This window comes from Manis javanica, chromosome 13 (assembly GCF_040802235.1).
Source record: "Manis javanica isolate MJ-LG chromosome 13, MJ_LKY, whole genome shotgun sequence".
Lineage (NCBI taxonomy): Eukaryota > Metazoa > Chordata > Mammalia > Pholidota > Manidae > Manis > Manis javanica.
The window spans coordinates 76,285,694-76,307,515 of NC_133168.1; the positions used below are offsets into that span (position 1 = coordinate 76,285,694).

A 21,822-nucleotide genomic window follows, 5' to 3' on the forward strand; every position below is an offset into this window, starting at 1 on the left:
CTAATGCATAATTATTAATCAAACAGTATCTGTTTACTACATTAAAAAATGTAATTACAGATTCATTCTGAAGGAACCAGATCTGAAGGAAAAAAATCAACCCAATCCAGGGAAACACTCCAGAAATTGTTTAGTAATCATAAAATCATGAATTGATCTGAGAGTTGATCAAAATAAAATGCATTTTTAATTCATTCTCATATTCCTACCATTAACAATTATTTTTTAACTGAAGTTTGGAATGAAGATGGGATTACATGGCACAAGGGCCTGCATCCTGGCTGCGAATGTTTTTACCTCTACAATTTCACTTAGGGTCAAATGAATAGAAACCTTACACCATTAGTTAACATTTAATCACTGTGCAGTGGTTTAAGCTAAATATTAGTATTACATCTGCAACTATCATGCTAGTGGTTTAAAAAGGCAGCACAATTAACATTAGAAGGTCTTTGAAGAACAAGACTTTCATTTTATAAATGTTGTATTAGCACTAACAAGTATACATTTGCCTTACGGAAAGGTACCTGTTACTATTTTATTCTTTGTATTAAAAAAAATTCCCAAGGCTCTTCTCTAAGAACACTGTAGTTTGACATTCAAGGCCAACCAAAATATGACCTCTGCTCCTCTTTGCAAGTCCTACCTTAAGCTTCTCTTTCTTGTGTTTGTCAGGGCCTTCTCTCAGCATACTCTCCTCAAGCTTGAAATCAAACCCACCTCCCAGGGCAATCCTGCTTAGGTGTCCAGGCCTGGAATGTAGTGCTCATTTCCATTCCTACAGCATTTGGTCTTTAGCACTTACTTTATTAATTAACTATTTATACATATGAGATATTAACTCCTAGCTTAGCCTGTAAGTGCCTTTGGGGTTAACAACAGGTATTTAGATAATAACAGGTATTCAAATATTTATTAAGACAGTTACACTTAAAATGTGTCATTTTCAACCTTTTAAGTAGTACCTGATAAGCCATCTCACAATGTAAAGGGATAGTCAAGAAATCTGTTAAGACAGTAAAACAAACATTTACTTTATACAGATTATAGGGAAGCCTCACTCCCTTTTAGGAAAATTTAAGGATTCAGATTTTTATATAGAACATTTGGGACAAAAGGCCATCAAAGACCGATTCTTAAGACCAAGGAACATTTTTTGCAAGAACTCCATAGTGAAGAAGAAAAAACTGCTTGGAATACTACAATTCTCTATTTTAATGTTAAGAATAGCAATAAGCAAATAGAGCCAGTCAAATTAAAGAGAACAGAAAATGTGTTTCCACTAGTGGTTAATTACTGATACTAGATTTCTATTTTTAGTGTCAACATATTAGATGACAATTTTTTACAGTGAAAAAAGCTATTATAGGGATCTTGGAAGTTCACAGATACATATACTGTGTACATGGTAACTTATTGTGAATATAATAGATATTTTTATGATAATGTTATTAAAGACTCCACATTACTGTTTAGATTTTTAAGCTTCTTGAATGCAAGTGACATATCCCAAGAATTTTTGTATTCCTCACTGCACTTACAAAATGTTGGAAATTAATTGTGTAACATATACCAAAAATGCTTAAGGCAGGAATGGTAGAAGGGCAGAATGCTGTGTTCACCTGCACACAGGGCAGATGTCTCCAGGGAGAGGCATTACTCTTTATGGACCAGTTCTGCCTGTGTGGGACCAGCTACTTACTACTCTCAAGCATCAGCCATCTCTCCTCTGAAATCTGGCTGCTCATACCTATCTCAAATGTTTGCTGTAAGGATTCAAAGAAATAATGTAAGTAAGGGTTTTTTGCAGTTCCTGATGCATAACAAGTACTTAATACCTTTTTTGAGCATATTTTTAGTAAGTGCCTACATGTACCATGAGCTGTTCTAGGTGCTGGTAACTCCAAACAGAACAGAACAAAGTCCTTGTTCTCATAAGGCTTTTAAGTGCAGGGAAAGGTGACAAATTTCACCATAGATAGAACATGTCTGGTGGAAATAAATGCTCTGGAAAGAATTAAAAGGGTTGTAAGGAGAGAGAAAACGGAGGGTGTGTGTATGTGTTTGTGTACATGGATGTGCTATTTTATATAGAGTGATAAGGAAGCCTTCTCTGGTAAGACCTGAGAAAGGATAGGAGGCAGGCTTGCAGGTACGTGGGGACGGCTCTGAAAGGAGAGGAAACACCAAGTGCAAAGTCCTGGAGTAGAAGGCATGTCTGGTCAGTTTAAGGATCAGGAGGATTCCAGGGGAAGAACCCAGCCAGTAGGCTGGGGGAAGAGAGGATGAAAGGCCGGTAAGGCAGCAGGGGACCAGAGCATGTAGGGTCTGGTAGGCCTTTGGTTTCTAAGAGGGGAAAACCATGGAAGAACTGTAAGCAGAGAAGTGATCTCTGTATATTTGAGGAGATAATACATTAGTAGCTATTACCAAATGCTATAACCCTACGGGATTTAACACATGGGGAATGAATATTGCCCTTCATTGTTCTTTTAATTCTCATCTGGTTCACCTAGATTACAAGAATTGGGTGGGCCATATGCCATGTGAAATTGCAATTTCTACGAGTCAAAAGTGGTGAAACATTGTCGAAAGTTTCAACCTAACTCACTGGGTAAAGTTATGAAGGGGGCAACGAACATGGGCTTTAGAATAAAATATAAGTGGATTTGATTCTGAGACCGAGGACTCATGAGCATACAGTCTTGGCAAGCTACTTAACCTTCTTTTCCTTGGGTTTCCCCTTATGTAAAATGGGGATAACAGCATAACCTAAGCCTATGAGGTTGAACTGAAGATTAAATGATACACACATAAAGCATTTAGCATAGGGCCTAGGAGTTTAATAAGGGAATCGAGAAGGGAGATTGAATCTTTCACACAGCAAATCAAATGAGTAATTTAGCACCACAACTCTTTAAAACTACCTATCGTTTTGGCTAGGTACTGAAGAAATGTACCCTACGTTAGTTTCTAAAGACACTATAAGTTTTTGATCAAATTACTATTTCTTGAATATATAAAATTTATCCCTTAAACAGATAATTAAGTACGTGAACATTCTGTGGTTCAGTGATGGATGTTGCAGAACTGATATTCGAGTCAAATGTTTTTGTCTACCAATTTCATTTTCTCTGTCAAAGTAGCTTAATTTAAAAAATAACTCACTCTGTTTTAAAGTGAACAGCCCAGAAGCGACTTGCCAAAGAACATTTGTTTGAAATTCATTTAGTAATTCCAACACAACTCAAATTTAAAAGAGGGTTCCTTAGAATTTGAAGCAAACCCTCACCTTCACTTCTTCAGTTAAAACACAGTAGACACAACAGATAACTCAGCCACGTACAATCTTGTCAGTTTGATACTAAATCATTTTGTCTACATTAATTGAACATGTAATAATAAAGGGCTTACAATACAATGCAGATGTGGTGACTTAACATTCTATACACCAAAAAGAACTATTGTTGTTCAGAAAATTCTTTTCCAAACCTAAATATATGAAATCCATCATACTGCATGAAAACCTCTTTCTAATTATTTTGCAAGTTTGCAAACATGCACGTTGACTTGCTTCTTAAGCTAGGTCGGTGCTCTTCCCTTCATTTCTTTATTGTGGCTGCAGTTCATGGCTGGATGCTGATGCCCTCACGGCGCGCAGCCCCGCACGCCCGGCCGCGTCCCCCACGCAGCCGGCTGCGAATAACGGAACGCTGCACAAGGCACCCAGGTGCGCTTGGCGGCCACGCCGTCGGGGCAAGCGGCGCCCACGCGGGACCTGCCGCTCATCAGGTTCCTGCCCGTCGCGTGGCTCTCGAGCTGGAGACTGCGGGCACAACGGTGGTCGTCGGGCGGCCCCACCAAATACACAGAGGCGGTCGGAGACAGGGCGAACGAGGAGCGGGAGGCGGTGGAACGAAGACTCCATTCCTCTCGCTTCTGCCTCCACTGCGCGGAGGGGACCCACGCCCCCTCCGCCGCCGCGTCCCCACCCCGGCCTCGGGCTGCCTCACGCAGGCGCACGGAAGGCCCCGCCCCTCCCATCCCCCTCCGCTCGCGGGGCCCGGACAGGGGCGGAGCGACCCACGGGAGGGGCGTGGCTACCGCCCTGGACGCGCGCACGCGCTCTCGGACCTTACGGCTACGTGTCGCGCCACGTGATGCCCACCCCAAAAGTCCCCTCGTGAAGCAACAGGACGTTAAATAAAATTTTTTTGGGGGCTGGGGGCGGGGAAGGATGAGAGGCTTTTAATAACCTATAGTAGCCGCGGAAGAGGATGGTGCCTTTGGGGGGCACACGCAGCCCCAGAGAGCCGTGGCGCGTCCCGCTGGCAAACCTCCTCACCTAACACCAGCCGGCCCGGCGGCGGAGCTGCCGCTCCCGCCCCAGTCGAAAGCACCAGCGCCCTTGCCGCTCCGTCCCCGGTGCTCGCCCCCACCCGCCGGCACCGTACCGGGACCCCCTCCCCTCTCGCTCGCCCGGGGTGGCGACCCTGGCCCGGCGTCCAGGCCGGGCTCGCCGAGCGCAGACTCCGTCACGTCGCCCGTCCCAGCCCCTCAGGCCGCCCGCCCCGCCGGCAGGAGAAGGCGCGGCTGCGGCGCCCGGCGGTAGGAGGCCCCGCTAACTCCCGCCCCGCCCCGCGTCGCCGCCCCTCCCCCCGCGCCGCCGCCGCCGCCGCCGCCGCCGCCGGCAGCGCCGCCTGAACTGAGGCGAACTCCGCCACCAAGTGAGTGAGGAGGAGGAGGAGGAGGAGGCGGCGCGGAGGAGGAGGAAGAGGAGGAGCGGAGTCAGCGCGCGGCGGCAGCGGCAGAGGCGGCCGCGGCGCGGACCAGCCCAGAGAGACCCCGAGCCCGCGGCAGAGGCGGCGGCGGCGGCTGAGCGGGCGCGACCGGCCGAGCCAGCGGCGGCGGCGGCCCGGCCCCGCTTCGTCCGGCGCCGACCGGCCCGCGCCCGCGCTGGGCCCGCGGAGACCCGCCTCCCGCCCGCCGGCCTCGTGAGGGACGCGCCGAGCCGGCGGCCGAGGAGCGGCGGCAGCGGCAGCGGCGGGCCGGGCGCGCGTCGGACCGCGGGCGGAAAGTGCCTGCGGGGGCGGGGAGAGCGCGGCGAGCGCGCGGACCGGCCGCCCGGCGCGGGAGCGGAGCAGAGCGGGCCGCCGAGTCCCGAGCGGCCGGCGGCCGGGGCTCCCCGCCCCTCCCTGCTCTCCGGCGGCGGCGGCGGCGGCGGCGGCGGGCGGAGTGAGCGGCGGAGCCTGGAATATGGTCGGGGAAATGGAAACGAAGGAGAAGCCGAAGCCCACCCCGGATTACCTGATGCAGCTGATGAACGACAAGAAGCTCATGAGCAGCCTGCCCAACTTCTGCGGGATCTTCAACCACCTCGAGCGGCTGCTGGACGAAGGTGAGTCGCCGCGCCGGTCCCCCGAGGCCCCTCTCCCCGGGGCCCGACACCCGCCCGCGCGTGGGGGTGGGGGTGGGCGGCGGGAAGATCGCGGATGGCGGGGACCGTGCGCCTGGGCTCGGAGAGGCCCGGGCGGGGCGCTCGGAGGCGGCGCCGGGGCCGGGCTCGTGGGGCGCGGCGGCGGCGGGCGGTCCTCGCGCGCCCGGCTTCCCGGCGAGTCTGCGGGCCTCCCGGAGAGGAGCCCGGCCTCGCACCCCCTCGCCCCCCCGGCGCCTGAAGGACACCGGCCCCGCGACGGTCCCTGAGGGGCTCCTGGCGTCGCGGCGGGTCCCGGAGCGGAGAACCCCGGGCCCGCGGCTTCCCTGGAGTTGGTGTGGCCCGGGAATACTGCAGGGTGGTGGCGCGGGGCTTGTTAATTTAAAGGAACTCCATCGGAGACCGAAAGTCATGTGGGTTTAAGCCGAAGGCGAGGACAAAATGTCAGCGAAAAGTACTTTTTCCCCTTTTGTTTGGGGAAGCGAGAGCCGTTCGGGAGTTTGACTTCGCCCGGGGGGGGGTCGGGGCGGCGGGGCCAAATCCCGCGAGGACGGACCTGACCGCGGCCCGAGCCGGAGGGACCTTCGGCGGACGGAGGGCTCTCTCCCGAGGGCGCCGCCGTCCCAGTTTGTAGGACGTGAAATCAGGACTTTGGAAAGGTTGAAAATAACGCGTAAAAGTTTGCAAGTAAGATTTGTTGGTGAGCTGTGGGGCGTGAAGAATGACAAGATTAATTTTGGCCAACTCTGGAATTTCTTCAACAAGTTCTCGCGGCGGTGACCTGGAGTCTGGATTTCTAATGGCCGTGCGTTTCTGTGGACACCCGGAGGGAGGAAAACGACCAGCACGACATTCTGTCTCGAAAACCGAGCAGCAAGAAGTTTCTTTTTTTCTGTTCAGAGATATTACCAGAGGGCTGCTAAAAGAAGACCGAGAACTGTTTTATAGAGATGAACGTGAATTTTAGAGTTTTCACAACAATTTCGAGATTTTTACACCAGAACTAGAAAAGCAATCTGAAGTCACTAAAGAACAAAAGGCCAGAAACGTTTCCGTGATGAAAGATGGTTAAAGAAGATTCCTAGGACCTTTTGTTGTCATGAAAGTCAGAGGCAACTTTAAAAGTACAAAACAGTATTACAACGTCCTCGTTTTAGCTTACATACATGTTTAACGTACAGCAGTAACCCATATTGAAGTGCGTTTTCCCACTGTTGAAACAGCAAATCTGTTGATTTCAAATTGCTCCAGAGAAAACTTGAGCTGCCCCTTTAAGGGCTTCTGCTTTTCCTATTTGTGTTGGCATTTGAAACATTGTGGAGGCAGAAAACTTTCTGGAATGTCAAAAAAAAAAAAAATGCTCTAACTCTTAAATGGAGTATTTCCACTTGTGAGCACTAAGGGGCGCCAGTAATTTTTTATTTAACGAGAAATGTTTGGAGCAAAATGTGTAGCATACTCAATAACCTGACCTATATTAAATTTAGTTGAAACTTAAATTATAGCAGATCATTTCACTTGTCACCTTGTGTCCTTATATGTATTTTCAAACACTGAAAACACTTCAAGTTTAGTGGAACAATTTTATCACATCTTAAAAATAAGCTATTTTGTCATTGGCATATTTTGGTGAGGTTAAAGTTTTAGTAGTATTAGTAAAAATATCTGTTAATGTTATTTTTCTTAAGTACAGTTCTTTAGAGGGAATCCTTTGTAGGCATTAAAATGAAAATAGGGCTTGATAATGTTTAGAGTTAATTAAAGTTATGTTGTGTTCTTTGAATTAAAATGTTTAGTTGACTCAAACGGTATAGAAAATAATAAAAACAGTTTGGAAATATTTTCATCTGTGTGTTATTTAAAAAAGTGAGTTATTTGAGTTTCTCCAAGTAGTTAAAAGGCTTCTCACTTAGGGTTTTATGTTCTAAAAATCTCTAAATTATAATTTGAGGGTTGGTTCTCTGTTAAAAGGTTTCTAACCTTTGGCTTCAATAATTTTTAATCTTCCAAATCTGAAATTCCAGTTATGTCATTATCTCTAACAAAGGTTGGTTTGTTCATTTCTCTGGCTGGAAATAGTAAACATTTGCGTTTTAAATGTTGAAGGCCACTAGCTGATAATGCATTCTAAATAATTGTTTTTTCCCCCCTTATAATATGATTTACTTCATCTCTTAAGTCTGTCTTGATTTTTCAGCCTTTTCAACTCCCAGGGGTAAAGATTGCTTCTGTATAGTAGCTAGGATGTTTAAAATGGACAGCATTTGATTGATTTTTTTCTTTACTAGACCAGTACAAACATGCAGGAAAAGGGACTATTCCTTAGTGTGGAATAAAGCTGCTTCCTGTAATTGTTAGCTTTATTATATACTTAATTTGATTTAAGAAAAATATTAGTTTCTGAAGTGCATCATGTTATTTAGTGCCTGATGATTTAATTCCAAAATATGGCAAGTTGCCTTTATCCCTTTGTGGCTTATCATTGTCTGAAAAAAATTAATCATGACTTCTGTTTGTGGTTAGGAATTACATTTTCCTTTGTCTATAGGATTGCTGAAAAATTTAAATTTAGATAAAACTCTGAGGTTTACTTTAGTGATTAGTTTAATCTAAAGTTAAGATACAGTACTTAGTTACAGTAGATGGGTATTTTTATAATTAGAAATTTTGAGTTAATATTTAGCAATTACATTTCAAAATACTTTTCAAATGCAATCTATTCTTTTGACAATTTTTATTTGGCTAGTTACAAATTTGGGATTTATGTGTGTTAGAATTTTTTTAACTGGTTAAAACTTGAATGCTTTAGTCTGAGCTTTAATTCCGTGCCAAGTTAGCCTTTAGCCTGTATTTTGACAACGGGCAATCTTTTTTTTTTTTTTTGGTGGAGCAGGGGGTTGTCACACTTTCCTCCTAAGTATCTTCACCGTGGTTGCTTTTTAAAGTTGTGAATGCATTTTAGGTTGGACCAGTCACATTATGGACATCAGTAATTTCAGTGCCTTGAGAATCTTTCATTGAAGATAGAGATGATTACAGATAAAACTGAGGTCTTAAATTGCACTGTCTTGAGAGTAGTTTTCAACTGAAACCTGGGACTATTCTTGGGAAAGAGTAGTTACCATAAGAAGTTTAAAAAAAAAAGCAGACCTTTGTCATGAAAATGAAACTTAAGTAACAAAGTACTTGAATGCATATTATGTTTTTATAAAGTATTGCATTTAGAATTGAGAAGGCAAAAAATAAAAGCAGTTTGACTTAAAAATCCCAGTTAGGGGAAAATGGAGAATTCAGGGATTTTACAAATCAGGTTTTGAGTTTCCATTTTTTTAAGCAGAGAGGAAGTTAAAAATACTAAATTTAACAAAGTATACAGAAATTAACTTAGTATGATTTACAAGGAAGGCTAGCTTAAATCTTTTTATTGTGAATATTTGAAAGATTAATGTGTGGCTCAAAGTGAGCAAGCATGTTGGATTAGATTCTGCATTACTGATTTGAAAAACAATTTTTCATTTTCTCTTGCTTTTTTTTGGTGGGGGGGGATAATAAATTTCTTCTTTCGACCTCAGGTTTTCTCTTCCTGCTCCCTTTCACTTAAAAATGTGGGGGAAAACATTTAAAATGAAAACTTGCTTAACTAGTTAATGTTTTTCTATGTTGGGGTTTATTTCCATTTATTATGCATTCGTTATTGAATGTATCATACTCCCTATACCACTTTATTTTTAATCTTGACTACGGAAATTTTGGTTTAAAAAATACATGGCTGTTTGTTGGTATAGAGAGGAGTCTTGCTATATAAATTTATTACGGTTTAGGGTTTTTTCCTGAAGAAGCATTTTTGTTAGTAATTAATATATGTGAAAGAGATGGTACTTAAATTGAAATATTAATCAGTTTTCTAGGAGCAAAGACTTTGCGTCTGTTTGCAAGCCTTTTGAATTGGTAGTAATAAGAAGGACGCCAGTGTTTGTATTCACTTATCCTTTCAATTACCTGTTTTCCCCTCACCCAGGAGGTGTCACCAGCAACACAAGGTACTAATAGAGATGATTTGTATCCTAGGTTATTCATTCCGCATTCATTCTGCACTTTTGAAGCTTAACTTACCTCTAGGCAGAATATGCATTCAAGATGCACATATATACTATGAGGCAGAAGGTGACTCTTTTTTCTTAACTTTACCTAATTCATATGTTTTGTAGTAAAAGCTGTACTCCTGAGAATATAGTAAAATTGATAGAAATAGATTTCTCTGCTAATCCCAATTGGTAATGTGTTTGGTATGAGCATCTTTTTTTGAATGGCTATGAGAATATCAAGTGAAAATGTTAATTTGACTTTTTAATGTTTTGTACGCATTACATTTCTATTATCTCTTCAGGTAGTCACTGTCCTGAAGCTAATATTTTAAGTGCATCAATTTTCCATAAGAACAAATGGTGTTTGGTTTACTTTTTAAGGGAGGGAGATTCTGGCAACAAGACATGAAGTTTAATCTTTCTCCTCCCACCCTTCCCTGTTTTGACCTTGTCTTTCCCAAGGCGTGAATCAGATGCTCCTTTTTGAGGTCGGTATACTTTAGATATGAAAGGGTTTTGTTTTGTTTCGCCTTGTTTGACATTTTATTATGGCATTAAGAGAATAAGAGCAGTGTGATCCTAGAGACAGTTTATAATCTGACTGGAAGTACATTTTATTTTACTTGAGAAATTCAGTGTAGCTAATACAGTGTTTCACTTTGTGATAGTGCAGTGCTAAGTATGACTCTCCTTTCTTTGTTGGAGATGGAAAACGCTATGCTATTGTTGGGTGCTATTTGTTGATAATTTATAAGAAAAAGCCCACTGAGTGACTTTTGTTACTCTATGTCAACTGTTGTGAGAATATCCAAGGATCTGTTTTAGGGCCAAGTGATTGAAGAGTGCGGGAGTCCATGTCAGAAAGTCAAAATTGTGTACCAACTTTTTATTTACATGATTGGCAGGACTTTTATTTTCTCTGACCCCTCATTTGTTTGACATTAAGACAATTCAGTGTGAGTTTTAAGTGCAATGATACATTTTTCCATTAATGAGAACTTTCAGGGAATGTTTTATATCCCTTTTATAAATTGGCATTTCAGTTTTGGGGACCAAAATTGATAGATTGTTTGATGTCCACTTAAGTTTTTACAGCTCTATTTTCATTTAACATAAAGCAAACATAGCATTAACTTTTTATAGTGAGTACAGTTTGTTTTGTTAGTGCGACTCTGTTACGAAATATGATTGTAAACATTGTCCCAGTCCATCTTGAGTACTACTCTATATAGTTCTTATCATCCTTAACGCTGTATAATATCTCTTTTCTGTGTTTGCCCTTTTAGAATTGGTTCCTTCAAGGTACCTATCTCATAGCCTGCCATATGTATAGTCTCAGAGATTTGCTGAATTAATAAATAGGTTGACATTTTTCTTACTTTTTTTTGATTTGTAGTTCTCTAAAATATGGGAATAAGCAAATTATACAGTGATTGGTGATAGTTTTGGGCAGTTAGGAAAAAGGGTACCTTTTTTTAATTAAAAAAAAAAATCTTGTAACATTTATTTTCTGTCCCCCAAGGAGCTAAACTTAATTTTACTTAACTACTATGCATGTGAATGAGAATTAGAAACACAAAATTGCCTTACTTGTGCAGTAGTTTTCTTGTCACTCCTTATGCAAAATATATTAATCCATAAATAGAGAAAAGCTATCAGTGTTCATTTCAGCTCTTGAAAGTTTTGACATCTATGGAATTATACAGATAAACATTTTTCCTAGTCAATTACCTGTAAAACTCAACATTAAATGATATGTAGATCTTATACTTTGTATCTTGCAAAGCACAATATGTAGGAAATATTCCTTGTCCCTAAGTGCTGCTTTGATGTGTTCAGGCTAAATAAGGACTATTTGAATGATTTTAGTTTAGAAGAAAGCTGAGTATAAACATATGTGGCAGTTACAGTAATTTAACACAAATGGCAATTTTTTAAATACAGGTGTTTCTTTATACTGATTTGAAAAACAGTGCCATTACTTAAGAGGCTGATAAATTGAAATTTTCAGTTAAGTGAACTTTAACTTTCTTTAAAGGAGTCTACCTTGCTTTAGCCTTAACGTTTGAAAATAAATTTGTCATGAGTTTTTTACAAGTATATGGCTTGTAGAAGGTAAGTAATTTATCTATAATTCTTGTAGTTAACAGGCAAATGACTACATTAATGTGCTAACCATTTCCTCAGGTTTCTGAAGCAGGAACTAGTTTGAAAATACCAACAATCCTATCAAGTCTAACAAAAAAACAAAATTTTGTTTACTATCATAGTGTTGCTTCATATGTTGATTCTAACATATATTTATTAAACTAAAATTTGGGGCTGGTGAATGAATCAATGTACTGTAACATTTCTATCACATTATTTATGATAAAGCAGCATATGTCTCTGCCGCTGCTTTGCAGGAGTACTGAAGAAACAAAAAAGAAAGATAGCACTTAAGGACAAGGAATCGTGTCTATTGTGCTTTGCACAGAGTACAATTTCTACATTATCAGTTAATTGTTCAGTTTTATAGGTTACTGACTAGGGAAAAGGCTACCTATATAATTCCATAAATGCCAAAACTTTCAAGAGCTGAGACTGATAGTTTTTCTCTGTGGGTATGTGTAGATGTAAGATGGTCTTGAAATTCTTGGGTGAGTGAGTGCTAGGGATGGTGAAGTTCTAGAGTAAGGAAGGTTCTTGAAGAGTGACAGTTGTTTGGCCCGAGGGTTGAAATGGTTTTATGTAAATAGCAGAAAGGGAGCAGCAAGTCTTGAGTAAACATCTTGCTTTTGGCTTCAGTGCAGGACAATTTGTTGTAAAGGTTGGGCGTGATCACCTGCTTGGTTAGTTGCAAATTACTGGGGGAACCCTTGGCTTTTAAGTTAACTTAATAGTTAAAATAGGACAGATTAAACAACAAAACGTATCTATATTCCATTTAAGAGAACAAGGAAGGTTCTGATGAAAGAGCAAACTTACATACAATTTTTATTTGAAAACCTTTTTTTATTAACTGTAATGTCATAACATTTTATGGGGTTTCAAATCGTACGAAGAGTATTTGAGGAGAGATGTATATAGGAAAATACTAGAAATGCAAAATGCTTCTTCTTAGTTGTGGTTGGGTGTAAGGAATATTAAAGTCATACCAGGAGGTCATGGAATTTCAGAGCTGAAAGGGACTTCAAAGTTGAGGGATGATGATACCGTCATTTTATAGATGCAGATATGAGGTCTGGAGAGGCTGTGACTTGTCCAAATTACAAGGCAAGGTAGCATCAAGCTGGAGCAAGACCCTCAGTTCTGCTTTCTTATCTCTTTGTGAGTGTGCCACCCTGTAAGTGGAGCTTGGAGAAGAAAAACAGAAGAGTTCCATATGCTGAGAAACTGTTGATGTTGCCTCAGAATGTGTACTTGAAGAAGGAAAAACAAATGGGGGTTTTGCTGATTGTATGATACGTTGGACATGAGCAAATGCTGGTCAAATTCTTGGAGCTAAAATTTTTTTTTTTTAATTGTAAACCGTAATAGAGAAGCTGAGGGGGGAAGTTCAGGCGTTTTTTAGAGAATTTCTGTTTATTTACTTGAAGTGCTTAGTAACTCAAGGACAGAGCCTGTGCTATTTAAATAATATACCACAAATAACTCTATGTGTATTTAATATTGTTGCTGTTAATATTACTATGATTACTATTTTTAGTAACTACTCAAGAGGAAACTTAAGATTTTTGGAAGGTTTAATACAGAAGTTTAATATTGCTAGGTGATTCAAGTCAGAAATGTACCCTTGCATCAGTTTTAGGTTGGCATAGGGTGGTTAATAGCATAGGTAGGCAACTCTGAAGAGTGGCAGCCAGGAGGTGGTTGATGATAGATTGAGTGGAAATGGGAACTGTTTTAGGGAATCAGCACATCCCATTCCTGGTGACCACATCTGTATCATCAACTGCTTTCAAGTATATTGAAAAGGAGTATGAGCCACAGTTGCTTGCTTGCTGTTTTACAGTAATTGTATTACTCTGATAGAATTGTTATTACATGGTGGGTAAATGCATTTTTTAAGATGAAATAAAAATTTCAGACCAAAGCAAAGTATCCATTACTCTGACATTAACTACCTAATCTACTGTTGTCACTGCTAATACCATTGTGGCAGTGATGCTCCCATTGTTACGACAGGTATTTAAGTGTGGACACTGTATGTTTGTATGTATGTGTACATGCATGAGCCAGTGTGAAGATGAAAATGAATTTATGTTTCTGTCTCATACTAATGAGACCATGCAAAGTGGTGAGAATACTTTGTGACCAATAGATCTGGTTCTAATCATGACTTTGCAGATGAAATGGTTTGGTTGAACTTGGATAAGATATCTAACCTTTCTGAACCTCAGATTCTTCATCTGTAAATGGAATTATCAACTTACCCTGCCAACCTCAAATAAGAATACTCAAAGGGGTGGACAGTCTTATATGAAAAAGAATTTCTCAGGCTTTCAAGTAGCATCATTTAATTTCTATCAGCATTTTAGGTTGTTTTTGATAGGATGGACAGTCAGATAAGCTAAGCAGCTTGTAGATGATGAGAGAATAAATAAGGGAGGAAAGTGAATATCTATGTGGGTATCAGCTAGTTTTTCTGGCAGCAGAATCAGTCACTAGCATTCTGACAGTAGAGAAGTAGTCACTTTGAGTTGAAGTGTCCAGTAAGGATTTTGGGAAAGTAGAACCTCAGTTGGTATTAATAGTTGGTAGGATTTAATGAGGTGAATGGTAGGGTGGAGGGTGTCCTAGGAGAAGGGCAAATGCAGTAGTGACAAAACAATGGTGATGGGAGATTGAAAGAATTTCAGACTAAAAGTGTTTAGACTAAGTTAATTGGAATGGCAAATGCACGTAGAAAAGTAGTGAGAACTAAGAGAAGTGTGGAGCCAGAAGACTAGGTTAGGGACATATTGTGATGGGTCTTCAGTGGCAGGGTGAATAGTTTACATTTTATTCTGAGTTTTGTAAGGCAAAGACTTGGATTATTTGGGGGTCTCAGAATGAACTCTTTGGTGATAAACTAACTTGGAGTGTATAGAATAGGTGAGTTTTAAGGAAGTAGAAATTGGATACTGGAGTTGATATAAAAAGGGAATTTTTTTTTTAAAGTTAAGTTTTTCTCAAAATATTGAATATGTTGAACTTCCTGTATTTTTGATCTAAACTCTTAAGAGTTTTTTGAAGACTGTGTTTTAGTTAAAAATAAACATACAAATTATTGCTCCCTAACCACAAGTTATTGTATTTATCCTGAAGTATTGAGAACATGGGGAGCTTATGTGATTAGCTGTAAGTCAGTTTTTGTAACTTAGAATTGAGCTTTCATTTGTGTGTGAATCAGAGAATTGAAGAAACTCTTGTATTTGGGGAATCTTAGGAATTCTTGAATTAGTTTGAATTGGAAGAAATTTTGTCCCATGCTGATTTTATCTAATATTAAATCTTTATGTGCTACCAAGTACAATGAAGACTTTCTGGGAACTCTGTTGCTCTTACTGATTTTACTTTCTTTTATTGTATTTATTTTTATGTCGATTATTTTAAGTAAATTAGAGATGTCTTTGCATTCCATCATTATATCTCTTTAAGAATGACATCTTCTTGCATAGTTACATTACATTGAACAAAATGGATTAATCCTACACTTAATGTAGGTAATTACCAGTCCATACTCAGATTTCTGTAGTTGTCCCCAAAATATTCTTTACAACTGGCTTATCCAAACCAAAATTTGACTCAGGACCACTCACTGAATCTGGTTATGAATCTTAAGTTTTTAAAATTTATAACCATCTCTTTTTAGGACACTGATGAAACTTCCTTGTCATTGGGCTTGTTCCTTTATGTCCTGTGTATCTAGTATTTTGGAAGTTAGGTTTAAAAGATTGAATGGGTTCAAGTATAACATCATAGGAGATGCTATGTTCTTGATGTTATATCACACAAGGGGTACAGTATCTGGTTCCATCATTAGTGAAGGTAAGATTAGTATCGGGGTAAGGGTGACTATAGACTGATCCTTCCACTGTAAAGTTTTAGGTATTGTTTAAACGATAAAGCTTTCACCAGCAGGGAATATATTGCTTTCCTGAAATAAGTTACTAATGGAAAAGCAAAAAAATACTTTTTCTTACTAATTATTGGATGGTGTTCAAAGTAAAGTGTTGGTGTGCTAGATGAGTCAAGTCATCACTAATGAATTTATTTTATTTCTTAGTAGTTGCAAGGAAAGTTTTTGTCTTTAAGAATTTTTAATAGTGAGTAAGTTATGTTCCAGCAGGTGGAGATACTAGTACACAAAAGACAATGTTTAGTGACTAAAATGTGTTGAGAAATAACCCTTTTGCCAGAATAGGAAATTTCTCTCCTTTAAATGGTAAGAGAAAAGTTGTTCAGGAATATGATGGAAAGCAGTTACTGAATTTAATATTTGGGATGGCATGTAAATCATTTGTGATATTTCTTTAAAGAATTTGTTTTTTTAAGAGATGGTAACGTTAGTATGTTGACTATATAAAATGTGATTGGTTTAGGACATTGGATTGGTAACAGCAATTTTCTGAAATAGTTTCTGCCTTTACAGTAAGTTTAATTGAAGGTTTTTGTTTGGGCAGGGGGTTGGGGGAAGAGGTGATGGATAGGGTCGGGGAAGGGCAGTGGGGCAGTGAGAGACTAAGTCAAAACTGTTTAAAGGTATTCTGTTTGTATCTGCAATTCTGAAGTCTTTAAGCAGGAGATTGATTTCTCTTTATTAATGTAAGTGAGAAAAAAATGTCTGCCTTAGTTTACTATTCTATGAAGAGAAAGTCCTTTTGGGATTATAGTTTTATTGTAGTAATAAAAAATTATCAGCAATAAAAAGGTAATCTTATCTCACTTTATTTGTATAGTTTATAGCATTCCTTATCACTTTTTCAAGTCAGGCAAATGTCATATATATTGCTTTAAAATATGCCTTGGAGTTAAAGAAATACTGCTTATTTATATTCCTTCTTAGATATGATTTGGAAGTATGTTTGTTAATAATTAATGCATTTAAGTTATATTATTCTGGTTGTTATATTTAGGTTACGATATTGCCAAGACAAGTGTAAAATACCTTTTTCCTTCAATCACTTGAAATTGAATTCAGACGAAGGAATAAGCATGTCATTGTCGTTTATAATGTAGAGGACTAGGGAAGTTGATATGAGCTGTTCTACCTTTGTAGAACTTATACATTATTTTTTTTACCGCTGAGTCTTTCTCTCTTTTTTCTTACTTCTAAAATGTAGAGAATTAAAGATGCAAACACTTTCAGTTCACATTTGGCAATAGTTCTGTTTGTGGTCTCTGAATCCTGGGAAAGGTGGTGGTGAGGGCCATAATTGTCTTTGAATCTTTAATATGAATTACTTTTCAGGGAAAGTTTGAAGTGGGCAATTTGTTTATATATTTTTAAAGATTTCTTATAGTTTAAGAGTTTGAGAAGCTTAAATTTCTTCCTTCCAGTAATCATTTTAAAAAATGTGTTACAAAGAACTAGACACATTTATTCTTATCACAACAAGTATTTTATCTACTGGAATAAAACTAAAAGATATAAATTAAAAATTGAAAAACATCCATAGTTCAGTGACAATCACTCGTAACATTTTGGTGAATTTCCTTCTAGTCATTTCTCCCCCCTCTATTCATTGATACAACAAAATTCTGATCCTGTGGTAGTAGTATTCTTATGTCTTTTTTTTTGTTTTGTTTTGTTTAAATAAATTACATCATGAGCATTTTCTCCTGTCATTTCACAGTCTTTGACAGGATAATTTTTGTGGTAACACAGTTCATCTTACAGAGGTGTCTTGTAATTTACTTAACTGTCCTTTATTGGACCTACCACTTTTTTTTCAGTAAGCTTGTGTGATGATAACATCAAATGGTTTCAGAAACTTATTACTCCGTTTAAAAAGCTTTAAGCTACTAAATATTGTAACGGGGTCCTATAGAATACCAAGCTTCTTCATTTTTGCAATGTGGTAATTGGAAATAGCATTACTGTGACTTGTAATTTTTGGTTTAAGTCAGAGTTGCATATTTCACTTACTAGTTTTTAATAACTTAATATATTTTTTTGAAAGTTTTTATTCTATTTCCAAATATTTGAGTGCATACTAAGTACACCATATTATGTGGAATACAACAGATCTTGATTCATTCCTTACCTTCGAGTTGTCTGATTAGAGGGTGGATAGTATGAAAAGGAAAGTAATGTAAGTTAGTGTGAATAAGAGAGTTCAAAAGACTGGTGCTAAGGAGGTCACTTTAGGTTGGCGAGGTTATGGAATGTCTCAGGAGAAGAGAGAACATTTTACCTGGCTCTGGAATAGGTAGGATTTAGTGGAGAAAAGGTAAGGAAGTAGTGTTTTAGACACAGGGAACACTGTTCTTGAATGTGAGAACATTTGAAATAAGAGAAAGTAAGTGAATAATTCTCTACTGTAGAAAGCTTTAAATGCCTGGAGTTTAGATCCTATCCTGTTGATAAATGGGAGACCTATTTAAGATTTTTTCCTTTTATTTCTTTCTCTTAGTTCCTCCCTTTTTATGTGTCTCTGATTTCTGTTTAATATATATTCATTTGATGGATTGCTCTTACTGCATATTTTCAGATTTTCTTGACCCTGCCCCCATCCCACCACCCCCAATAACGTCCTTAACTTGTTTGAACTTTTTTTTTTTAATCTGCCCATACTTACTTTGGCGGCTTCTTCTGTTTTACTAGTATATTTGGATTTACTTAATCAACCCTTTATTATGATGCCATTTATTTTAGTTATTTTCTGTATGTGTGTGTTGAAGATTGTTGTTGGGATTAGGTGCATGGTACGTGGAGGATGAGGTATAACCTGGATTAGGGAGAGTGGGTTCTAGAACTGGTTAGTCTAAACTCTGTTCTGTAGGTGAGTTGCTAGCAAATCTTGCTCTGTATGTATGGAATATGTTTTTGCCCTCTGCCTGCCTTTCATCATCCTTTCCATTTGTTTTTGCTCTAATGGCTTGAAAAAGACTGCTTTCTTACAATGGGAGAGAGAAACTGAAGATCTGCTAATTGAATTGAGGGAGGCTTTAGTGAAGTGTTTGCAAAGTGTGTTCTGTGCAATCCTGGCCTGCTGAGGTGGCGAGAAAAGAAGGGTTCTGTAGTCAAAGATGGGCTGCATACTACTTTTGTGAATTCAGCATGTGTTGACATGGTAAATATCCAGTATCTGCAGTAAAGAAACTTGGTCTAACTGGGCATTTTCTGAAAAAGGAATGCCTTTTTTTCATCTTGGAATTAGTGGCTTGAGGATACATTGTGGGAAATAATTAGGAAGAGGATTATAAAGACCTGTAGACCCTAGAGGGAGGAGGGCTTAAATAATAATCGTTCGAGAATGTTATTTTTGAATGAGAATGCAGGTTCAAGTCAGATCAAAGTACCCTTTGAAAAAAATAGTTATAGTTCATTTAGTGTGGGATTATTTCAAATTCCATCCAAAAGGAAGCAAGAAAAAATGTTCTTTTTGGCTTTATATAGCAATTGAGGGAAATGATTTCAAGTGAATTTTGTTTAATTCAGTATATTTATTTAAACAAAATTTGGACTTGTTATTTTAAAAAATGCAGTTCTCTAAATAAAATTATCAGAAGGCCAGCAGTTTAAACATCAAACTGAAACATACTTTAAAATACATATGCGTAGAGAAATATGTTGATGTTGCAACATGTGCCTGGTTTAAGTCCAAAATTTTTAAATTTGGCAACTACTGAATTGTAAGGCAAAGATGAATTGTTAAATTTTGAACAGAAAATACCTTTGTTAGATTGTTTGATAAACACGCAGTAGATGTAGTTTTGTGTGGTCTGTAAATTAGCAACCAGTTGAGTTTTTTTCTGTGGATTTAGATTTTAATCTGTAAGTATATTAGCTCTCTTTTTCTCTTTTGTAACAGAACTTAATACTCAGTCATATCACAAAATGAAATTTTTATGACATTTATTACTTTCAGCAACTTTTGAAAAGGGGGAGCTACAAGGTTGGATGGTAGAATGCCATTTTACCTGGAGGTCTGAAGGTGTTTTTATTAAAGAAATGTGTATGAAGAAGTTCTACAGATTAGAAACTGCTGGTTTCAGGAATGGTAGGTAGCTCACTTGGCTCTTGTGACAGAAATATATTTGTAAGTTATATTAGTAGCCAGAGTGTACCTTTGGGCCTGATCCTTTCTGGAGAATTATGTAATAAGTGGTAATTCATGTAATGTGACTACCTTCTAAGGAGAGTAGTCTTAATTATTTTAAATCTCATTTCATTGCTTGATATATCTACCCAGAGTAACAGTAAATAAGAATAAAATTAAGCATCTAGTGCACAACACCAGTCATTAAACTGGTGTTAAACCAAAGACTGACGGCTCTCCTAGGTTCATGGTAGTCTCTTATCATTTTCCGGCAGGCTGAATCCAGGTCTAGGAACAGTTTAGTGTATATTTGCATAAAAACTTTTACTTTCCGTATTTCACACAATAAATATTTTAAAGTAATTTGTTAGAATAAGCTGTTCATTTCTCCCGCTTCCTCATAGATCTAGGTCATTTGCCCTGGAATAACATGATAAAAGTCTAAGATACAGATAAAGGAAAATGAGAAAGCTACTTGGTGTGTTTTGAGTACTCAGTTCACATTCTCTGTCGTTGCTGGACAGATACTCAGACATGTTTGTATTGGTGTTCTGCACAGGTTGAAGTTTCATAGCCTTGTATAAATTTTGTAGGGTTATTAATTGAGGAGAAGTGTCTTTCAAAAACACTTCTTGTCCTTCTGTAAATCTTGAATAAAAGATAATACAAAAAGGGGAAGAGAATAGAGGGATAAATGGATCCACTAAGAGAATGATAGTAATTAGGGAAGGTGAAAGTGATATCTGAGCTAGAAAATCCCAAGTTTGTTTTTAGGTCATAGGAAAATATTTATTTTTTATGGTGGTAAGAGACATGAGAGTTATTTCTCATGTTTAATTTTTATTCAAGGACTAACACCTTTGATTTTCTTATTGAAATACATTAACTGAACCTCCTAGGATATACCATAGTGACATTATTTTGTTACATGGTAGCTGCAGATGTGTCTCAAGTTGTCCAAATTTGAATATACTAAATTTTTATTTTATTTATGGAATTTTAAAAGCAGATGACTTGGAGCCTGAGAATGGGGAAAGAGTGAAAGTATTGGAGCAAATAGTGATGAATAAGAGGATCCTCCAAGTGGAAGTCTTTGATTTTATGAATCAAGGGTTTCTTTGATTGTTAATATTGCCTATTGGATTACTATATATAGTAATTCAGTAGGTAATATTGTCATATATACATATATAGACATGCATATATATATTCATATGTCTATATATGTGTACATAATATATATGACTCCCATGTCTCTTAACACTGTATACACATATATATCCTTATATTGTAAATATGAACCAGAAATAGGGCATAAATAAGAACCAGATAAGGTATGTTTCTTAAATTTTTAAAATGCTACCTATAAAAAGAAATACTATATACATATCTAAACACCTGAAATGAACTTTATGAAATAATATTTGTCCCTATTATCTATAATGTAATCCAGTCTTTTTCTGTTTATTCCTCTTTAAAAAATGCTGGTGTGACTAATACTGTAGATTTAATGGATTGTGACGTGTAGTTTTAGCAAAACTGTTGTTGATTCCTGCTACAATTTAGTTTTCAACAACAAAAAAAGAAAAAATTAAAAGAAAAAATCAAGCACCTTGCTGGGTGCTGGGGTTACAAAGATAAATGGCATAGTTCAGTCCTTGAGGAGCCATACAGTAGTATGAAGAAAGAAATAAGAAATTGCAGTACAGTGCTTTTAACTGCTGTGACAGAGGCATGCATAGGGTTAAGTTGGAATGGACCATATAATTTCCTAGCAGGAAGATTTCCTAGCAGATTTCTTCTATATTCACATATAATCTGGTATTTCCTCTGATAGGTTCACTTAATGTAAAATTTAGTTCTCTGTTTTTACTCTGTAAATTCTAAACTGAATATCTACAATTTACTTGAAAATAAGAGATTTCAGAATATCTGGTATACAGGCTAAGTTTGTAAAGGTAAGTATTAATTTTATAGATAATCTTAAAGAATGTAAATCTCACAAATGAGTAATATTGTTGTCCTGAATATGTCATGGTGACCATCTTTAATGCCACATTTGGGAAATATTTCT

General features: G+C 38.5%; 1 protein-coding gene across 8 annotated transcripts in view; it reads left to right on the plus strand.

Annotated features, from left to right (window-relative positions):
* Positions 1-5,003: 5,003 nt before the first annotated feature.
* Positions 5,004-21,822, plus strand: part of QKI (QKI, KH domain containing RNA binding) — a 152,362-nt gene continuing 135,543 nt past the window's right edge. For 5 of the 8 annotated variants that reach the window (XR_005062854.2, XM_037023976.2, XM_017656202.3 and 2 more), the window contains exon 1: positions 5,118-5,398. Coding sequence is in view for 7 of the 8 variants with exons in the window: in XM_037023976.2 (XP_036879871.1) it covers positions 5,257-5,398 (142 nt within the window). In the remaining variant the exon portion in view is untranslated. Of the gene's footprint in view, positions 5,399-21,822 lie in introns of all 8 variants that reach the window. The other 3 variants (XM_017656201.3, XM_017656204.3, XM_017656203.3) reach the window with 1 other exon arrangement.